This window comes from Actinia tenebrosa, unplaced genomic scaffold (assembly GCF_029948245.1).
Source record: "Actinia tenebrosa isolate PJP-AT-01 unplaced genomic scaffold, QUT_ActTen_1.0 PGA_scaffold11__36_contigs__length_13525064, whole genome shotgun sequence".
Classification (NCBI taxonomy): Eukaryota; Metazoa; Cnidaria; class Anthozoa; order Actiniaria; family Actiniidae; genus Actinia; species Actinia tenebrosa.
In genome coordinates this window covers 9,668,442-9,690,755 of record NW_028292571.1, presented here as the reverse complement: position 1 = coordinate 9,690,755, position 22,314 = coordinate 9,668,442, and the positions used below count along the sequence as shown (strand labels likewise).

At 43.8% G+C, this 22,314-nt stretch overlaps 1 protein-coding gene across 2 annotated transcripts in view; it reads right to left on the bottom strand.

Moving 5' to 3' along the window:
• The window catches only part of LOC116290992 (uncharacterized), a 40,397-nt gene that overhangs the window by 6,274 nt on the left and 11,809 nt on the right, over positions 1–22,314 (bottom strand). Inside the window, exons 20-25 of one of the 2 annotated variants that reach the window (XM_031698113.2) lie at positions 22,244–22,306; positions 22,096–22,143; positions 21,789–21,806; positions 21,142–21,165; positions 20,869–20,898; positions 19,944–20,078 (exon numbers count right to left, since the gene is read on the bottom strand). In XM_031698113.2, coding sequence (XP_031553973.2) covers positions 19,944–20,078; positions 20,869–20,898; positions 21,142–21,165; positions 21,789–21,806; positions 22,096–22,143; positions 22,244–22,306 — 318 coding nt within the window. The remainder of the gene's footprint in view (positions 1–19,943; positions 20,079–20,868; positions 20,899–21,141; positions 21,166–21,788; positions 21,807–22,095; positions 22,144–22,243; positions 22,307–22,314) is intronic. The other variant, XM_089027764.1, reaches the window with a different exon arrangement.

The window sequence follows — 22,314 nt, the reverse complement described above, 5'->3', positions numbered from 1 at the left end:
GAGATAAGTATAGCCAGGTACGTACCCATACGAGGGGGGAGTTACGTACCGCTACCAACGTGGGTAGAAAGGAAGAAGGCTATTGTAAACGTGAAGAATGAAGACAATCGATGCTTTATGTGGGCAATCAGGTCTGCACTGTATCCAGCAGAGAAGGATCCCTGTAGGACAAGTAAGTATCCCACAGACGATTTAGAGTGGGATGGTGTGGAATTTCCCATGCAGTTGATAGACATCCCCATATTTGAGGAAATAAACGATCTAGCAATTAACGTTTACGGAGTCAGAGAGCAGACGATAGTACCGTTAGTTCTGTCAAAAAGTAAAGGAGAGCGCGTACATTTATTCTACCACGGCGGACACTACTCATGGGTTAAACACATTAGCAGACTATTCTACAGACATACTAAGCACAAAGGCTTTACGGGTGTTTCTCACCGCATCTCCTGAAATTGATGTCCTGGCAATCAATGAAACAAAATTAGACTCTACCATTATGGATTCTGAGTTACATATAGAGGGTTTCGATATTGTCAGAAAAGATCGATCTCAGAATGGTAGAAACGGAGGAGGCGTATGTATTTACATGAGAAACAACCTGAGTTATCAAAGACGCGACGACTTTGATGATGGGATCTTAGAACTCATCACTATAGAAATCTTTAAGCCACGATCAAAATCATTCTTAGTTAGTACTTGGTATCGCCCTCCCAACTCACCCCTCGAGTTATTCACGACATTTGAAAAGCTCATAGATAGCATTGATAAGACAAATCTCGATTATTATTTGTTAGGTGATATAAATTGCGATCTCTTAGAACTAACGAGAACGAACCTAGCTTCATCTAATTTAATTGATATTTTGGATATCTATGGGCTTTATCAGCTATTAAATGAGCCAACACGTGTAACGCATAACACTAAATCATTAATTGACTTATGTGTGACAAACACTCCCGACAAAATTAGTAAGTCAGGTGTGTATCACCTTGGCATCAGTGATCACTCTTTAGTATTCATGACGAGAAAAATTCATTACGAGCCGTCAAAGGCTCGCAAAATTGAGGTACGTAACTTCAGAAATTTCGATCAAGACAAATTTTTGAGTGATCTCAAACAACTGCCATGGTCAGACATCAAGTCTTACGATGATCCGAATGATATGTGGATTCGCTGGAAAACCTTGCTAACCGAGTGTATTGATTCCCACCTGCCTGTTCGCCACAAGCGTGTGGGAAGGAAAAACTCACCATGGATCACAACGGAGCTAATACAGAAAATGCGGTCACGTGACCAATTGAAAAGGAAAGCAATTTCCACTGACAGTGACTTATTTTGGAAAAAATACAAAGAATCGAGAAACAGGATTAATAACGAAATTAGATTAGCGAAGAAAAAATACTTTACGGAAAATTTAGCACTAAATAAATCTGATCCTCGGAAAACATGGCACCTCCTTAATGATCTAAGTGCTCGAAAGGCTAGCAAATTTTCCGGCGTTTCCGAAATTAAAGTTGCCAATAAATCAGTAACCTCACCAAGTGAGATGGCCGAGATTTTCAATGAACATTTCACAAGTATAGGCCAGACTCTAGCCAATAAATTACCTCCATCTGACATTAAATTTGAATCATTTCTGAAACCTACAACTGGTAAAACTTTCGCTATCCAACCTCCAAGTGAGCAAACTGTTTGCGACTTGTTAGGAAGTATAAAGGAAAAGAAAGCTGCAGGCTTAGATAACATACCCAACAAATTGCTAAAAATGTCCGCCTCTATAGTGGGACCATCTCTCACTGTGATTTTTCGACAATCTATTAAAATGGGCATTTTTCCTAGGGAGTGGAAAATAGCGAAAGTAACGCCTATATTTAAAAAAGGGGAGAAAACTGACCTAAACAATTATCGCCCAATCTCGGTCATTCCCACTGCTTCAAAGATATTTGAGAAGATCGTTTATGATCAACTATACGATTATTTGAATGAAAACCAGTTATTGACGGAATGCCAGTCAGGCTTTCGCTCCCTGCACAGCACTGTCACCGCGTTGCTCGAAGCAACGAACGAATGGTCAGTTAATATAGACAAGGGACTACTTAACGGAGTAATCTTCATAGACCTCCAAAAAGCCTTCGACACCATAGATCATGAAATTCTTTTGTCCAAACTATCGAATTATGGTGTAGATGAAGGCTCACTCAAGTGGTTCCGTTCTTATTTACTGACGAGGTCTCAGCTGTGCAGTGTTAACGGAAGTCTGTCTGAGCCTTGTACTGTGAGCTGCGGTGTACCACAAGGCAGTAATTTAGGCCCACTTTTATTTCTCCTGTATATTAATGACTTACCAAATTGTTTGGCGCAAGCCATAACAAGAATGTTTGCTGATGATACCAGCATCAGCGTTCATGGTAAAAATGTAGGAGACTTGGAACCAAGCATCAACACTGAACTCACTAATATACATCAGTGGTTGTTAGCAAATAAGCTAAGCTTGAATGTAGCGAAAACGGAATTTATGATTATTGGGTCCCGCCAAAAGTTCACAGCGCAATGCGATTCCACTATTAATATTGCGATTAATGGAGCTAGCGTTAAACAAGTTGATCACACCAAATCTTTGGGTGTCACTATCGATAAAAACCTTAATTGGTCAGAACATGTTAACAACATTTCGAAGAAAATCTCTTCAAGTATAGGGGCTCTAAAACGTGTTCGCCCATTTATTTCGACCGATAGTGCCATCCAAATCTACGAAGCCTTAATTCTACCCAAACTGGACTATTGTAGTGCAGTTTGGGATGGATTAAGTGATAAACTATGTGTTCAACTACAAAAGCGTCAAAATAGAGCGGCTAGAGTTATCACAAGATCTAACTATGACATAAGATCTAGCCATCTCCTTGACCAATTAAACTGGGATACACTTGCAGTTCGTCGTAAAAAACAAAAAGCCCTACTAATGTTTAAGACGATGCAGGGACGTACACCAGTTTACTTACAAAACCTTTTCTCCGACTACCATACTAAATACAACCTTCGAAATCATGATCATAAACTGTCAATACCTAAGCCACACACTGAATATCTAAAACGATCATTCAGCTATAGTGGGGCAAAATTGTGGAATGAAATACCGTTAAATATAAAAGAGGTCAAGTCAGTACGAAAATTTAAAACGGAAATTGATAGTTTGTACAGTAAGAAAAGTTGTAACTAAGGGCTCCACGGCAAACATGTAAAACAGTAACTAGCTTTTTAATCGTAAATCTTTACTTTTAAATATTTTTAGGCAATCGACTGATGTTTTAACCGTGGCAAAATAAAGAAGCTTCCTTTAAAGGCAAAAAGTACTTCTGTGACTGCTGCTTGCTGTCATTTACATCCTTAAATACCCTAAAGAAACACGATGAGATCTGCCGCGGAGTCGAAGAAGTGGCGCAACGGATCCAGATGCCCACCAACAAAGAGCTTTCATACGCAGACCATCAAAAGCAGATGCAAGTGCCTTACGTGATATATGCAGACTTCGAAGCGTTGATAACTAAGGAAGAGCAGAAACGTGGCGCCACGAATAAGGTAGGATTACACGAGATCTGCTCCTTTGGTTACATAGTAGTCAGATCAGATGGTAAAGCAAACCCTCCTGTGATTTACCGAGGTAAGAACGCAGCTAATGAGTTTCTAGAAGCATTGCGAGAAGAGGAGGGGGAGATAAGAGAACAATTAAGACGTCCAAAGAAGATGGAATTTACCAAAGAGAACCAGGAGGCTTTTAACAAGGCAAAAAAATGCCACATTTGCCAACATACGCTTCTTCAGTTTGGAAGACGAGCCAAGAAAGCGTGGGATGAAGATGGAAAGTATCTAGGAGAAGCTCATTTTAAATGCGGGAAGTATGCTAAGAAAGGTGAGAAGCCGGGAAAGCCCTCCACGCACTGCATTCACTGCCACAAAGCATTTGTTGAGGATTTCTATGTGGATAAGGTTAGGGATCACTGCCACATCACGGGTAAATACAGAGGAGCGGCTCATTGGAAATGCAATATAAACTTCAAAGTAAATCCAGACATGGAGATTCCGGTGTTCTTTCACAACCTCCGCGGTTACGACTCCCATTTGCTACTACAAGGAACAGACGGCTCCGACGTCAAATGCATACCCAACAACAAAGAGCGCTACATGTCCGTAACTGTGGGTAAGCTAAAGTTCTTAGATTCGCAGCAGTTTATGGCGGACTCCTTAGCAAACCTCGTAAAGTATAACACCAACTTTCCCATTTCCAGTCAATACGGCGCGGAAAGGAAAGGAGTCTACCCATACGAATACATGGACTCCTGGGATCGATTCAAAGAACCCCTACCACCCAAAGATCGCTTCTACAGCACCCTAAACGAGTCCGGTATAAAGGATGAGGAGTACCAGCATGCGTTAGACGTGTGGGAAAAGTACTCCTGTGAGAACATGGGTGACTACCACGACATCTACCTAAGGTCTGACGTAGTGCTGCTCGCAGATGTTTTCCAAAGCTTCAGAAAGATGGCTATGGAATATTACGGATTGGATCCCGCTAATTTCTACACGGCTCCTGGGCTCAGCTGGAGTGCTTTGTTAAAGAAGACAAATGCGCAGTTGGATCTCCTAACGGAGTACGACATGTATCGGTTTATGGAAGACGGTATTCGTGGCGGCGTATGCGGACCCAGCCGACGTTACGCCCGCGCAAACAACCCCTTAGTAGAGCACGACCCAGAGAAACCAACCACATACATTTACTACCTGGATGCGAATAACCTTTATGGTTGGGCAATGTCACAGTACCTACCTGTGAGAGACTTCGAATGGGATCCAGTGAAGCCGATAGACTTCTACATGCAGGTAGGAAAGGAGGAAGACAAGGGTTACGTCTTAGAAGTGGATCTGGAGTACCCAGAGCGCCTGCACGACGAACACAATGAGTTCCCCTTAGCACCAGAAGCGATAGAGATACCATTTAAGCAGCTAAGTCCGCTGCAAAAGCAAATGTGCCCTGGTTACAAACCGTACAGGAAACTAACTATGAACCTGATGGATAAGAAGAAGTATGTGGTACATTACCGCAACCTGCAGTTCTACGTGCGACACGGAATGCGCGTAGAGAAGATCCACAGAGTCCTAAAATTCACGCAGGAACCCTGGATGCGCCCCTACATTGACTTTAACACGCAAAAGCGTACCGCAGCGAAAAATGACTTCGAGAAAAACCTCTTCAAACTGATGAACAACAGCGTGTTCGGAAAGACAATGGAGAACATCCGCAAGCGCGTAAGCGTAAAAATAGTCAGCACCAAAGAGGAAGCAGAAGCATACGTGTCACAGCCAGGCTTCGTTAGATACGTAGAAATGCTGAACTTCTACGTGATTCACATGAAAAGGGCAAACCTCTTACTAAACAAGCCCGTTTACACAGGCTTTACGGTGCTGGATCTATCGAAGCTGCTTATGTACGAGTTCTACTACGATAAGCTTAAGCCAAAGTACGGAGACCGCTGTCGCCTCCTGTACACAGACACCGACTCCCTAATTCTAGAAGTGCAAACGGAAGACGTTTACAAAGACTGCCTCCCCGACATAGACGAGTACGACACCAGCGGTTACCCGAAGGAGCACTTCCTTTACTCTGCGAAGAATAAGAAGGTAATTGGGAAGATGAAAGACGAAATGTTAGGAAAACCCATCGTGGAATACGTGGGTCTGAAACCAAAGATGTACAGCGTGCTAAAGTTAGACGGCGTAGAAAAGAAAGCTAAAGGCGTAAAAAAGTATGTGGTTAAGAAGGACATTACGCACGAGTCCTACCTCAACGTATTACGAACACGCAAGGAACAGCGGCATAAGATGAACAGCCTGCGCAGCTATGGTCATCAGATACATAACGTCACGCAGGAGAAGGTGTCACTGTCTGCATTTGACGGTAAGCGATGGATGTGTGATGACGGAGTGCATACGATAGCATTCGGACATCACACGATAAGCAGTTCTTCTTTGACGAACCCACGCGTGGGACCATCATGAAGATAATACAAGATGGGCTGACCCTTCTTAGCTATCGCACTTCGGATCTGGTAAGTTTCCAAAGACCAATTGGGATCCGTAGCTCTTTTGGATCCTCCTTCTAATTCACCCGGCTCATAGAGATATCGAACCGTGACATTACCTAATTTCTTTTCATGGGGGAAGACCGCCCTCGAACTTCTGATGAAGGACTTGTGTTCCACGTGTTTCTTTTTTATGGCATCCCTGGGTTTCATTCCCGTAGCCCTGGCCGCCTCGTTGTTCGAAGCTGCGACGACCTGGGGGAGCCTCTGAGTCCATTCCCTATTGCGTTTGGAGGGATCTTCCAGCTCTTTCCAATACTGGTATCCAAAGAGACGCTCGGCCAGGGTCTTATTGAATCTTTCGACAATGCTTTGACCCCTGTGGTACTCTGCTTTAGCTCTTCTAATTTTAGTGTCGTGGTCTTTCAGGGTCTTGGTAACCACGCCCATAAACTCCGTCCCCGCATCCACTTGCAGCAGCTTAGGCCATTTCAAGACGCGCTTATAAACCCTACCTAGGGCTTCTGCGACTTCCCCAGAATCCTTGCTGGTTATAGGTTCGGCGTCCTTATATCTGCTTGCGATATCAACTACGGTCAAAGCGTACCTATAGGTCTTCTTTCTCACCTTATCGTGCGGCAAGAAAAGCAAATCCGCCTGATGAACTTCATTGGGGGTATTTACGGTGAAGCTGGGCCTGGGAATGTACTTAGGCACGGGAAGATAAACCTGCCAGAGGGTTTGTTTTTTCAACCAGTTCTTAGCCGTTTCGTCTGATACCCTGGCCGCGGTCGCGAGTTTCTTGATAGCTGACGCTCCTCTCCAATAGCCTTCCGGCCCATAGTAAATCCTTTTAAGTTTGTCCTCTACGCGGCCCATTATATGAATTCCAAAACAAGATTGATCTTACGTCCGTTAAAATCCACCGTCTTTCCGTCCACTTTAATGGTGATGTTTATGCTTTCTACCAAATTAGATAAGTCATAGCTCAAAGAAATGGGAGTGTATTCTACTGGGTCAAATGGATTACCTTGGGGCAGAAACTTGGACATAAGAGAAGACTTTTCTCCATTGTTGTAACTATGAACCAAATCGCAATAGACTTCGTAAGAGGATGCGACTTTCCATTTTACATCATATGTACTGCCGCTATTTATCGTGGTACTAGTAAGGCCCAGGAGTTCTACCAATGAACTGCCCTTTAAATTAGCGCTTCCACTATTTTTCTTGAATTTCATTTCATGGGGTAATCCTGTGGTAAGAGTATATCCATGCTTTGCTAGCTCCTTAGCCAGTGTTATAGGGGTGTAATGGGAATCTGGTAACTTTGGTTTGGTGCCGGAAGTCACGACGACAAAGCCATTAATTAAATTATACCAAGAATTGTACAAAGAGCAACTAACCAGCCGGACCCTTTCCGCGCGGATGGGAGGATTCAAATACGTGGTAAAGTCATTCTTGTCGCTTTCCAAAAAGACGATCATTATATTAGATACGCCAAAGCCACGCCTCCGGCCAGCCCTGCGACTCCTACAAAGACCAATTCATTGTCTTTTTGTTTCTTAGAAGGCTGGTAGTAATTCTTGAACTGAGGCTTTTTTAACGCCACTGTGGGATGCGCTTGCGCATAAAGTTTAAAGGCGTAGTCTGTGTTTTCGAAGTTCTTATCCGCCTGCATTTTGTCTTGGTAATTCTTATCCAACCAATCCCTGTAAGCTTGTCTTTTTTCATTCCAAGCTGCAACGTCCCTTTGATATTTCTCCAGCGCTAAGTCGTGTCTCTTCCTTTCGGCGGCCAAATCTCCGCTGCGATCACCTCTAACTAATCTATCCAAATATTGACCACCATAATTAGCCCCTGTAAATGCTAAGGCTGCAATAACTCCACCTGCGACTACGCTAGCCATTTATACATTAGGAATGTACTTTTCCTTCTGTAGGTAATTCTTTACCATGATAGCCCCGCCTACGGCAGCGGTCATCTTAGCAAAATTAGCGAAGCTCTTGCTTGGGTCTTCAGTAAAGTCTTCTTTGAGCACTTTCTTACCTACCCAACCAATACCCGCAACGATGGAAGTAATAATAGCTGCTTCTTCAACAGTTTTCAACAACGCGGTTGACATTATATTACAAAGCGAGAAGGAAAATCTAGGTCGCCACGGCACGTGGTGATGAATCTACTCCATTTCAGGGATTTTGCTTTTTCTAACCTCCACAGGTGCGCGATATGTTGGGGCCTCCCACTTTACTTCTGGCTTCGTAGCCCGCCATTGTAAGTAGAGGCTGCCTGCTGCTATAGCAATTCCTATCGCGCCAATGACGTACCCAGGATTGATAAAGGATTCCTCTTCTCTTTCCTCCACCTTTTCCTCCTTTTTTGCCTTGTTCTTTTTATTCATCTCCGCGAGCTTCTTTCCGGCAGCGACTCTGCCTGGAGATTTAGCCTTGGTAATCTTGGTATCTTCTACGGGAGCCTTTTCTGGTTGTTCTTCGGTGTCACTCATCTTATATTAAGGGACTTGAAGGACTTGACAAGTAACTTGATGACGACTTGACAATGACTTGGCAATGACTTGACAACGACTTGACTAAGTACTTGACAACGACTTGACTAAGTACTTGAGGTGACTTGACAACGACTTGACTAAGTACTTGAGGCGACTTGATCAGGTACCTCAGCAAGTGCCGCCTGGAAGACCTTTTCGACTTCTCTGTCCTTCTTGAAGTCCTTCCAAGATGTTCCGAAGGAACCTAGTACCTCCTTCAAGTCGACGTGCTGAGCTACGTGAAGTGCCGCAGAGGCGACTGCCATTAACTTACCACACTTCAAAGACAACCACCCGCAGGTTATCTTAAGTTCTTGGGCGATGACATAGTCCTCGCTAATGTCCTTCCGCAGTTGCTCCACGTCGTCTATGGGCAGCGCAAGTCCAAGCAATTTAGTCGCAAGTCGGATAGCGGAGTCTGCTACGGCGTCCGTGGTCTTGCTTGCAAGGGCGGCCTCGTACCTCTTATGGAACTTTTTAACTTCCTCTTCTGACAACTTATTAACCTGCTCATGGGTAAGTTCCTTGCCTATCATTTCTTTGCACTTCCCAGATGACACAAGGATGTTAAGTTGTTCCTTAAGGTTACTTTCATCTAACTGTGTGGGGACTTCATCTAAGAGCTGCTCAATCTCCATATACATTAGGAATCATAGATTCCAACCGTGTAGGGAAACCTCAAAGAGAAGATCATCTTGGAATGTTGGTGCGTTTTTAAATGCCGCATGTATTCGTGCAACTGTTCCTTACTTATCTCGCCTCCATAGTCGCTTAAGATGGTTTCCAGGTCAGACTTACTGGGCGTATAAAATACTACGAGAGAGCCTATGTTTTCCCTGAAGGGTTTAGAGACACTGGTAAGCTGCTGGGAAAGCAACCAAACGCTGATATTGTCATGCCTACCGCTGAAGGCGAGTTTAACGAGCTCGGAAGTGCGTCTTTTTACGTCGTCCCCACAGGCAATGTCATCCAGTATGAGTAAAGTCTGTGTATCTTTAGGGAATTGCTTGTGCCAGAACTTAAGATGGCTGGATAACTCGTTAGGGTCTAAGATATCTACGAAGAAGTCGTCATCTTTCACTCCTATGCCCGTCCAGGTGCGGTTATTCACGTAGGTGGGGCAAAGCAGCACTATGTAGTCGAATCGGTATCTAAAGGGTCCTAATAGCTGCTCTACCACGAACTGGGTCTTTCCGCAGCCGGTGGGTCCTACTATCAGAGCGTTACAAGGAATATGGTTCGGATCCATTATATATACGATGGAGCCAGTGGAAGCAGTAAGAAGGATTACCGCCGACGCAAAGGATAAAAGAGACACCATAGAAATGCAAAGGGAAGAGATAGACCGGTTAAAAGAGCGCGTACAGGAATTGTACGATGAAATGTGTGGTCTGAAGCGTGCAGAACGGTTTGGCGCGCTTTTGACAATGGCGGGCTGGGCTAAGGAGTCCATTAAGGACTTCATTCGATATCCCCCATAGATATATGGACTGCATTACGTGCGAACTACCTGCTGACTGCATCATCGTTACCCCTCCGACGCCTCGTAAGAAACACAGCTGCTGTCACTGTAATAAGGTATTCTCTGAAGAAGACTTCGTTGGACATTGGTGTCCCGCGGATACTAAAGCACAAAGGACTTTAGACGACGTTCGAGAAGAGTAAGAGGTCGCAAAGAAGATCTTACTAAGCCCCAGCAAGAGGAATTAGCATAGGTCTTTCTTTTTTATTGTTATTTTGTTAAATGCTGCAAAGAGGTCTCAAGTAAGGATCTATCTTTTATTGTTATTTTGTTAAGCCCTCATTAAAAGATGAGGTATCATTCTTTCTCATTGTTGAAACCAGCAAAAAGATAATCATGTTAACCATTCTTCGATCGTGATGATTTAACAAAATAACAATAAAAAATAGACCCTTACTTGAGACCTCTTTGCAGCATTTAACAAAATAACAATAAGGTATATATAATGAAGTGCGTGCAATGTGATAGAGCTTTTAGTAGCAAGCAGCGACTGCAATACCATCTTTCCAAGAAAGTCTGTCAGAAGACAATCAGCACTGTTTGCGGCGACTGCGGTAAGGAATTGTCCACCATACAGACCCTACGATATCACCGCGAGCATAGAGTCTGCCTTAAAGACCATTGCCACCGATGCGATGAACCTCTCTTTGAAGAGAACTGGCATAAATACCGCTGTCGTCGTTACCACCTCGAAGATGTCGTCTGTGAAACCCACGGCGATTTAGCAGGGCGATGTTGCCCCCTTGAAACCGGCCGGGCGCTTACGCGACGTAAGAAGGAAATAGACCAAGATTTCGTATGCTTTGACGACTATGAAGGAGTAAAATGGGAGAATAGGGAACACTGGGACGGCATCTGCGATAAATGTGGTTGTCAACGCAGCGGTCAGCATATTTGGTGTTGCCTGTATGACGGTCCCAAGCCTTTAGACCATTACCTGGCGATACGAAAGGCTTGGAAAAATGAGAAAGATATATGATTCCTCAAATCACAGCATTCATAGGGGGAGCCTTGATTACGATATCGATTGATTTCATGTCAGAAAAAAAGAGGTCCGCCGAAGCAGACCAATATCTAATCAATCACATAATGGATTAGCTTCCGGGCGACGTTCGATGTCAAACTTCCATCGGCCGTTAACCTTACCATAGCTACGTATGTGAGTGTACTCTTCGCCTTGCAGTACGTACCGTACGCAGTCGGGAGCCCATAAACTGTACTCTTGGCTGCCGTCTAAGAGGACCAACCTTAAACGGTTAATGTCCTCGAAGACGACGTAATTTTTTATTTCGTATGAAATGCCATGTAGCAAGTCGCGCCAGTGAGTTTGTTCAAGAATCATTATATCTATGAAATATCTTTTGGTGCGTTCGTAAGTTCTCATGCGATTTGAAAGCCTTAACACACCAAGGGCAAGGTATGCGAATGCCGTCGACGTAACGGTCGATTTCCCTGCAGATCAGATCGTAATCGTTGCTTACCATCGTTAAGTATCCATTCATTTCATATTGCGTCAATACCGCTTTTTGTTTGTCGGACAATACGCCGTTACCCTTTGGCGTCTTCAGTTCCAGACAGAACCCATTGTATTTCTTATGGGAGTTAAGAATTAGGATGTCGGGTTGACCTGCCTGGTAGCCCTTTTGCCAGCACTTTATCCTTTTACTGGTGGTATCTTGCAATTCCCCGAGTCCAGGCGCTAATATCAGCGTAGGGTAAAACCTGCGTATCTTATCGATGACCTTCTTATGTAAGTCGAACTCATCCTCGATCTTGAAGGTCAACTTATTTGGACCATCCAACGAGTATTTCCCCTTCTTCCTTAACGTAGGTAGAACGTCTTCAAAGACCCAATCTTGGAACGACTCTGCCGTTGGCAGTTTGGAGCTGAATATCAATTGATACAAACCAGCCTCCGTCACATACAGGGATTGGGGGTGCGAACCAGAAGGGAGGCGATTCACCTCCAACTCGTTAAGTCTCTTCTTATGCTTGTCCCGCACGTGGACTTTAATAGCATCTTTGGTGTCTGCATAACCTAATGCCTTTGCTACCTCCTTTGCTTTAAAGTACAGCTTATCGCCTTGCACTATGCATTGCAGTTTAGTTTCGTTGTTTTCGAATACGCGGAGCATCGTATATATACCATATTTTTTTTTACGAAAAACGAATTAAGGTAATTTGTTTGATTTGCAGCCAGTACGTCTTTTTCATTTCGACTGCTCCTTTGGTAAAATACAGCTTAACGTAATGGTCTCCGGGAAATTCTATGGTTGCCCATTGTTCTTGTTCAAAGGGAAAAAAGTGCTGCATATGTCGCTTTATGTCACGCAGCCACACCTTAACATGACAAAAATCGAAATCCGTCGTGGGTTGACTTACCGCTGTGGTTTGACTTTGACTAAGGATGTTCGTTACTGGTGTCGTTAGCACGGAAATGTGTGGTATGGACACCGTAACAATAGTTGTTTCTAGCTTGTTTACGTGGGGATTGGAAACTTCCATTATACTTTAGTAGGCAACGCTCTTTAGCTGATTCATTTCTACGCTCAACTGGGCGTCAGACACCACGAAGATGTATGCGTTGATCTTGTCTGAGTCGCCTGCGCTAGCGTTTAAGTCACGCTTGATTTCCAGGGTAATGCCGTCCTGGGTATTTACCAGACGCAATCCCTGCCCATGTAAATCCTCGTCGTTGGTGGTTCGCATGTCAATCCACAGTGCATACTTATTGGTAAAGAACTCACCGGGTGCAACTTGATCCCCAAACTTTCTTTTTATTTCCCTGTAGATGTCTGAGGGCTTCATTCCCTGCGAATACACCTTATTTGGAACTCCATTGATGCTAATCCCGACGTTGGTGATGCCGGGGTTATGAAAGGCTTCAGAGTCGCGCTTACCGGCTTCATAAGGCTTAATAAATACCAACATCAGCCCCGTAAGACTACGACGTGGTAAATTAATGCTCTGAGTAATTACCGCGTCTGTCTTATCCAGGAAACTAAAGGTTTTGTACATTACCGCGTGGTCGTACAAGAAAGCCTTTCCAGCACTGTATTCCATGCCAGCGCTACGTGCTAGATCTTCGGAGTGTATGGTTTCATACTGCAATTCCAGGTTGGTAATGGCGTATGGATGAATACTTCCCGACAACGCAGTGCTTAACCCGCCAATGATGTTAGTCATGTTGGCTAAGGTCACTTCAAACTGCAACTCACTCAACTGTCTAGGATAATAAACTCCGTGGCTGGTAATAGCCTCAAAGTCCAATGGTATTACGTATTTAGTACCATAGGCTGTCTTAATGGCCTTTGCATCTGCCACTGCGGTTTCTCCGCTGCCGTCAGTAGGTTGTGTCTTGGTAGGAGTCCTAACCTTACGTAAGATTGTGCTACCAATACCCTGCTCTATCTTTTGTGCCCTTTCGAATGCAGTCAACCACAGATCTTTGTAAGTGGTGTAAAGGTCATAGTTGTTTAAGTCTAAGAGGGATTCCCCGGCAAACTTTACTCGCATCTTTGAGACGATGTTGCGACCAAGGTTGTTAACGATAATCCTTTCATCTGCGACGGTAGGTTGCACCGTCAAATCAAACCTTAAAGCTAAGGTGCCAGGAACTAAGACTAGGTTATCTGTTAGTCGAGGCACACCTACGTACAGCGTTTCTCCAGGTCTAGCGCTGCTGGGGGTAAAGGTGACTCGGTGAAAGGTGCGTTCTGCTTTCAGTCCGCCAACCTGCTTAGGTAATACGTTGGGGTTTAACTTTGAGCTTATCATATATAATGGAAGTAGAAGGAACGGATTTTGACCCCACCACCGAAGAAGGTCAAGTAGACATTAACGACGAAGAATACGACGCATGGACTAAAGGCGCGGAAACCGACCCCCTAATCTACGATATGGCTCTAGAAAACAAGTATGGTAATAGATGGGAAAGCTTCAAGGCCGCCTTGAATCGTATGTGGCAATCAAAAAACCACGGCAGCCCCGTCCCTGAGTACTTGGAGCTTCAAAACATAGAGCAGCCTGGGGCAGCCGCGCGGGAAACTGTAGAGTGGGCAACGCAAGAGCTAACGCAGCGCTATTCCCACTTCGATGCTGACGACGTAAGGCTCACAGAACGCGGAAACAAAGTCCTCATAAGCGTTCAAGACCTGAGATTTCCTGATAAAGACCGCTGGACAAAACCGCAGCCCCTCTTTGACGAAAATGGCGAAGTTAGGGGTGACGTAGCAAGATTAAAAGGCTTCCAGCGTGCCACTAGAAGCATGTTAGAAAGATTGGAAAACATAAATGAAAGGGTTGCGTTAGAAAAACGCGTCGAGGAACTGCAAGAAACGTTGGAAGAAAGGGAGGCAGAATACATGAGGCAAAACCGACTACTTCTCGATGCTCAAAAGAGAGAAGTTGATGACAAAACCCAAAGAATAATAGAAATTAGAGGACAAAGAGACAATGCCCTACGCGATAGAGACCAAGCCCAAAGGGCTTTCGACCTCGCCTTACAGGAGCTAGACCTGACAAAAGAGGAAGCTAAAAACTTGCATATCATCATAACCGGCTCTTTAGAGGAACGGCGGCAGTTGGTTGCCGAAATTAACACTAAGGAAGAACAAATCCGGCAAAGAGATCAGGCCCTCGAAGACCTGGAGGGGCAAATAGAGCGGCAGCAAGAAGTAATCGAGGACCAAACTCGTACCGAGGAAGAAAGGGAAGCAGCTCAAAGGGAATCAGAAGCCCTTCAGGTACACCTTGCGGAATTGCGGGCGCAAAAGGAAAACCTGGAAAAGGAGCTGGGGCTTACCACCAAGGAAAAGGTAAAAAGAGCCCTTTTGAAGTATGGTCTTCCGCTGGCATTCGCGATTGCTATTTCGAGCGTAGTAGGAGTTATCCTATCCGCTCTTAAGGCTACAGGCGCGGGCGTAAAGAAATTAGGCAATGGGCTGACGGACTTAGGGAAAAAGATGGCAGCCGGCATTCCTGGGCTGCTTGGTAGTGTTCTTAGTCTGGCACTTAGGGCCGGCGGCGAACTGTTGAAGTTCGTGGGGAATAACATTTGGATATTAGTTGTAGCTATTGGGGTGGTCCTCCTGAAGAAGATGAAGGCTTGATCTTATCCTTCTCATCGGGCGGTGCCCTGCTTTGAGGATAATGAAAGACAGTATTAGCACCACCCTGGTAATTTGGAACCAACGGCAACACACTCATGGTAGAAATGGGCTTATGACTCCAGGCTGCATTAGCAGGCCTGCGACCTATGCGATTTATCCCAAACTTGCCGTCATCAGAAGTGACTTGCAACTTAGCATATTTACAATTGGCTAGCATATGAAAAGTCACTGGCGTTAGGTCTTCAGAGGACCTAGTGTAGGGCTCCATCGAAAAATGGGTAACTTTCCTGGTGTTCGTTGAAGTTCGATAAGGAAGCAGGGGCTTATTATTCTCATCGATAAGCCTAAACCCCACATTCGCATGCGTATTTGCATTAATGCTAATAGTGCAAATGACCAATGCAGTGCCCCCAACCTCAACCCACAGTCCAACGTCATGCCAGGCGCCGTTGTCATATCCCTCTTCATCTAAGCGGTGGGTATAACACGTTTCCCTCACGTATGGATTCATATATTTAAAGGCTCATTACCGTCAAAGTGCTGATGGTCATGTGGTTATAGACAGTATTCCTTTGATTTTCTATGCTATTTATGCAAACACTCCCGGTGTCATCTACTCTTATCTGCAGCTTTACCTTCCCGTGGCAATCAGCAACCATGTGGAAAGTCCAAACGGAAAGATTCTCAGAGCTATTCGTTGGCGGCTCTACTGAGAAATGCGTAGGCTCCCTGTTGTTTGTCTTCGCGCGCATGGGCTGTAATACTCCATTGTCGTCACCGAAACGAAATCCTACATTCGCACTGCTAACGGCCCCCAAAGAAATGCTGCATAATATCAATTTCTTTCCTGAGTAATTCAAATTCACGGACATGCCCGTGACATCAACCCAAGACGCCTGGGTGTATTTTTTCTCGCCTGTGTAAGTCGTATAAACACAATCTACTCCAGCTACGTAGGGGTTGTTCATCGCCATATATAATAACTCAGACCAACACCCGCGACTGCTAGGCCGACTTTTAGTAGGTCGTGGTCATAGCCCTCGGGTATCGTAGGTAGGACCTTCTTTGGTGGTTTCTTAGATACTTCTTTCTTAGGCATCTTCGTTTCGTGTGACTTTTTTGGCTTCTCTACGAAGTGAGGAATGTTCCTAAGAGTGTCAGAGTTCACGTCATTCACCCCAAACTTCATATCTGCGGTTGCTTTCTGGAGTTTATTGTTATACCCCGCCACGGAACCAGTATTTATGGATAAATTACTAGGCATTAACCAACAACCCGGGGCTACTGCGTAATCCAACCTCACCCTAGAATTTTGTATGGCTCCTTGGTAACGCGGCATGCTCTTGCTAATGTCACCCTCCTTAATCGAACTTTTAAATAAGGTTAAGACTTCGGCTCGCGTCTCTTCTGCAACACCCGTATTTCCAATTATGCTGGATCGGCTGTTTACCTGGGCCCCCAAAACGGAATACACGTAAGCTTCTATGCTGCGGTTCAAACGGGCAAGGCCAGCCATAGTTAACCCTTTACCTTCTGGGGGTATGAAGTTAAAGTATTGCTTCGTTTGCTCGTCGTTGGTAATCTTGATGATCAGCGGGTTAGCCCCACCATACTTACCGCCCTCGTCTTTAAACAGAGGCCCGTCTCTAATTTCCTTAGTAACCTTAGAATCAGGTTCGAAGAAGGTGCTATTGTCGTGGGTTTCTCTGTGATACCCAGAGGTCCATTGCAACTGCAGCGAATGCACTTCTTTATCGCTTAGCTCATGCCCACCAATCCCCCAATAAGCCCAAATATGTCCTAGGCCGTTGTTAGCGCCTGCGATACACCTGAAATCCTTCCCTACAACTCCAAACTCCTTACAAAGCTCGTTGTAAGCCGGCACGCTGTATTTATTATCCCTTGGGTAAAACATGGGATCTCCAGGTAATGAGGTAACACCCATTTCATGCAGTATTCTTCTAACCGTGAAGTGAAAATGAAACATAAATATCGAATTCTTCATCAACTTCGCGCTTACCCCACAGCCGCTAGTGGCACACCAAACCGCAAAGTTCAATTGCTGCGGCCAATAACGCATGTTAGGACCACTTAACCATTCATGAGATTCCTTGGCGGTGGTATGAATAATGGGTACGTCTTTGAAGATATCCCGCACCTTTAACGGAAAGGAATGCTTGTTAGAAATCCGCATGTTCAGCGTTAGGTCCAAGCTTGGGTGTTTATCAAATGAAACTGCGGGTATCGGATAAGTACTGGTGCCTAACAATAACTCATTTGACCAACCTTGTACCGGCTTATGCTGTACAGTAGGCGTGGGATGCTGTATGGTAGGTGTTGGATGCTTCAGCTGATCGTCTATTTGCTTCACCAGCGTTGGCTGTAAGTCCGCATTGCTGTACATTCTGGAGCCGTTATAGTAAATCCCATCGGGTCTCCTTTCGAACTTACTAGCATCCGCGTGCGGAAACATCTTCCTAAAGGCCCTCCAGTTCCAGTAATCCCGGTTGTCGTGATGTGGCTGCTCCTCTACGTTATTTCCAAAAGCGTCGTACATTAGTATATATAATGGATGTTATACCATCAGCACCACCACTTTATCCTGAAGTTCCCAATAAGCATACAGGTCCTAATGAATTGAACGCTGAAAACTTCCGCTTGAATAAAGCAAATTTAATCTTGGCTTACTTAGAGGGACAAACGAAGCACTATGAGGAGGTCAGGAAAAAGTATGCTAGAGCCCGAAGCATATTATATAAAATCGCGATAACTTCCGGCTCCATGTCCGTGGCGTTAACAGGCACTGGCGTTGCTACTTCGCTTACCGGACCTGGAATAGTTGTTGGCGTTCCTTTGGCCAGCGTTGGAGCCGTCTGCGGCATTGTTTCCGCTGTTACAACAGGCGTCATGAAGAAATTGTCTGGTAAGGTATCCAAGCATGACACACACATAGCCCTAGCAAAAGCAAAGGCTAACACCATCACCGACTTGGTCTCCAAGGCTCTGCGGGACCGTCGCATAGACGACGTGGAGTTCTCTTTGATCCTCGCTGAGGAAAAGAAATACGATGAATTAAAGTCGGGTAATAAAAAAACCATCGTGAAAGATCTTTCCGAGGAATCTCGCAAACAAATCTATCAGAAGGCAAAAGAGGAGCTTCAAAGAAAACTCGCTCAGTAAACATCTGCTTTGAAAAGAACGTGGGTGGATTTCGATTGAACATTTCATCTTCTCGGAATCCATTCCAATAGGGGGTGGTTAGCGTCTATTTCATAAAATATTTCGTAAATTGCGTCGGGGTAATAAGGAATATCCTTATCCAACCGACAGAATAACCACTCAGCCCTTTGCATATCTGGGACATAAGGAATACACCTACCGGTAATCTCAGATAAAAGATAGGGAATAGCTTTGTAATATTTCCCTAGCTTTAATTTTTTCAATGTCTTTCGTAAACTTCGTGGGGTTGGCTCTTCCAAGTGGTCTATGATTTTCTTACTTACTTCATTATCTAAGTATACCGGTCGATAACCTTGGATATGACTCATCCAGTCCCTAAAGTATTTTATTCTTTTGTATGGTGTCTTCTTACGACCTCCGTTGGAATAATATTGTTCCCTGGTAGCACAAGGCACGGCATTACGAATATTCTTACCGCACTCGTAACACTGTGCTGATGTGTCTTCTTCTATCTGCATTTTCTTACCACAACAAATATACTTATTTGGTTTAGTAGGTACAAACTTGGGTTTCAAGCACTTTACACAGAAATCATGAACAAACTCTTTACATTCTTCACACTCCATATATAGATTAACATATTTGCGCTGTTGCCCCCAACCACACTTGGAGTGGGGATTATCCGTATGTGGATTTTTGACGCGGGTCTTACCCGTGTTGAGATTGCGCTGGAACCCCCATTCCCTATACTACTTAACTAGTTAATGTATCACAAATTCTAGTAGTTTCACTTGTGCACAAAGAATCAATTAAGGGTGGAGTAGCGAAAACTGCAATCACCTGTCGGGTTCGATTCCAGGCTCTTTATCACATGTGAAGAGTTTGATAGGTCTCTCGTTTGATTCGAGATTTTTAGCCGGGTTTCCTACATACGCAAAACCTACTAAAACGCTAAATTGCAATTCGATTTGCGAGTTAGCCTGACTTAGTTCAGCCCAGAGGTTGTTTCAGGGTTCAATCTGTGAGTCAGCCAAGCCCTGACTTAGATCAGCCTAGAGGTTGTTTCAGGGTTCAATCTGTGAGTTAGCCGTGCCCTGACTTAGTTCAGCCCAGAGGTTGTTTCAGGGTTTGATTTGTGAGTTAGCCATGCCCTGACTTTGATCAGCCCATAGGTTGTTTCAGGGTATGATCTGTGAGTTAGCCATGCCTTGACTTAGATCAGCCTAGAGGTTGTTACAGGGTTCAATCTGTGAGTTTGCCGTGCCCTGACTTAGATCAGCCAAGAGGTCGTTTCAGGGTTCAATCTGTGAGTTAGCCATGCCCTGACTTAGATCAGCCCAGAGGTTGTTTCAGGGTTCAATCTGTGAGTTAGCAATGCCCTGACTTAGATCAGCCCAGAGGTTGTTTCAGGGTTTAATCTGTGAGTTAGCCATGCCCTGACTTAGATCAGCCCAGAGGTTGTTTCAGGGTTTAATCTGTGAGTTAGCCATGCCCATGGTGTACTAAATTACCTGTTTTCCATCTAGTGATATTCCTGTCATGGTATCTCTTTCTCTCTTTTCCACACTCTGTCTGCTTCTCAACGATAGTCCTGTCATGGTCTGTTCTTCACGTCGATCTTGTATTGATTTTTCGTGCGTACGGCGCTGAGAACAAGAGAACACCCCATCATGTTGATACTCAGGGGTAATTGATGGTAACAATATATAGGTCTTCATCGAATGCGCTAGATTGACCACCAAACAATGATTGCAATGGACCTAGAGAAAAACGTTTGCGCATGCGTGCATTTCAGCACGTTTTCTAAGAATTTTGAAGAGTTTGAGTGAGAAAATAAATGTTTGTTTTCTCCAAGTATACTAAAAAGTTCGAGAGTATACACTTTTGTCAGACCAAGATACTGTATTAACAAACACAATATGAAAGAATAAGTCTTAAGTTTCAAGCATGGACACTAAGTTTTGGCATATTGTGAGGTCCAATTTTTGAGGCATGTTTGAAAGCCAAATTTACATATGTTTTGACTAATTTACATACGGATTCAGAGCATGCGCAGACGTTTTTTACTCGTGTCATTGTAATGGACTTCTTCTAAGATGAGGCAGCCATCTTGGATCGCAAGGCAATATGGGACGTCGATTGATATTAACAGCTCACCACAAGAGAACACAACAAAAGATAAATTAAGACGGCACATCGATCACCTTTACCCATAAAGAAAAGACAAACAAACGAAACTCTATATATTTTCTGTCATCTTTGTTTTGTTTTGACCCCCTGACAAGATGGCCGCCGTATCGTCGAAGAAGTCCATTTGTGGTTGTACTTGATGTTCCATATATTTACTGCATTTCATCAAGTCCAACCTGGACTTTGAACCATTGTTTCATGGTCACTGATGAACAGTTCTGATCGGAGTAAATTAGTTTTACTCACCATCTCTTCTTGTTCTGCTAATATTTCTTCCTGTTAAGAGATAAAAAGTTCATTCTACATCAAAGACTTTAAACAATATTTTTCTAATCAGTAACAAGCGAATTTTACTTTGAAGCCAGGGGAACGATAAACAATATTACTATGACAATACTAGTAATTAATTCTTCTCGCTATTTTGTAAGTACACAATTAGGGGGAGACACTCAAATTGACAGCGTTGGTTTTTTCCTACATTTCGGAGTGTGAGGGATTTACTTTACAGTACTGACTTACCAACTGAAGCATGGCTTGTTCCGCCTGACAAAGAAAGTAGGAAAAAACATTAAAAAAGTACGAAGAGATAACTAACTAAAAACTAGTGTGAGCTGCGTCGGTGTTTCTAATGAAACAGTAATGATAAAAAAGTAAATTATGCACCGTGAAAAGATGACGTTTCGGACGCTAGTCCTTCGTCGGAGTAAAAGAGAAAGAGGTGGTAGAAAGGAGTGTTTATATGATAGAATAAGACAAAAGAAACCAATAGGAACAAGGTAGGCAAGGATTAAAAAAGTACAAGAATATAATAATCAAATGCTACCTGCATGTTGGTGAAATATATCTTCTATACACGAATCTATGTTTATTTTAAGCTTATGTGGTAAGGTCATTTGTTTGCTTAAACACAAACTATGTCTACAAGATGTTTGAATTGAAATGGATATTGCAATTATAATTGGTCTCTGATTGGCCGCTACAAGCCGTCTATTGAACGACACTGATTATTATGACATGCATTGCTATTCATTATCTATACCACCATCACTACTTTCATCAGTATCTCTAACAACTACACCAACAACGATAACTAGACGAAGGGGATGATTAGCAAGATTTCAATCTCTTCATTAGATGTATGGAGTAACGTAAGACACGTCATTTACCTCTTTTTCCGCTTGTTCCTGGGGATTCAAACATAGTTGATCAATATTAGTAAAAGAGCAAATACGGGAACGACTAACCACGCAAGAATATGGCATGAATGTTGTACTGTAAGTCACCGTCACCCGGTTGGCTCAGTTGGTTGAATATCGGTCCGTTCTGCGGGAGGTAGTGGTTCCAGCCCCGGGGCCGGACCAACACTCAGGGTCTTAAAATAACCGAGGATAGAGTGCTGTCATCTATGGTAAGCCGACTTTCAAGTGGCTCGGATCTATATAACCATTTTATATGGCGTTCCATTGTAGTTACCTTATTGCTTTCTGCTTCCTTCACCTGTTTTAGTAAACCTTCTTTTTCCTGTTGAAAAGACAATAAGAAAATGCATCATATCAATGAAAACGAATGACATAAAAATATCATTATTTTTATATGATGATTAAACGAGAGTCAGTCTCACTCCAATGTGTCTTCCTTCTGCTTCGGCTATTTCTTGTCTGAGTGCATCAGTCTTCTTTAGATACTAAAAAG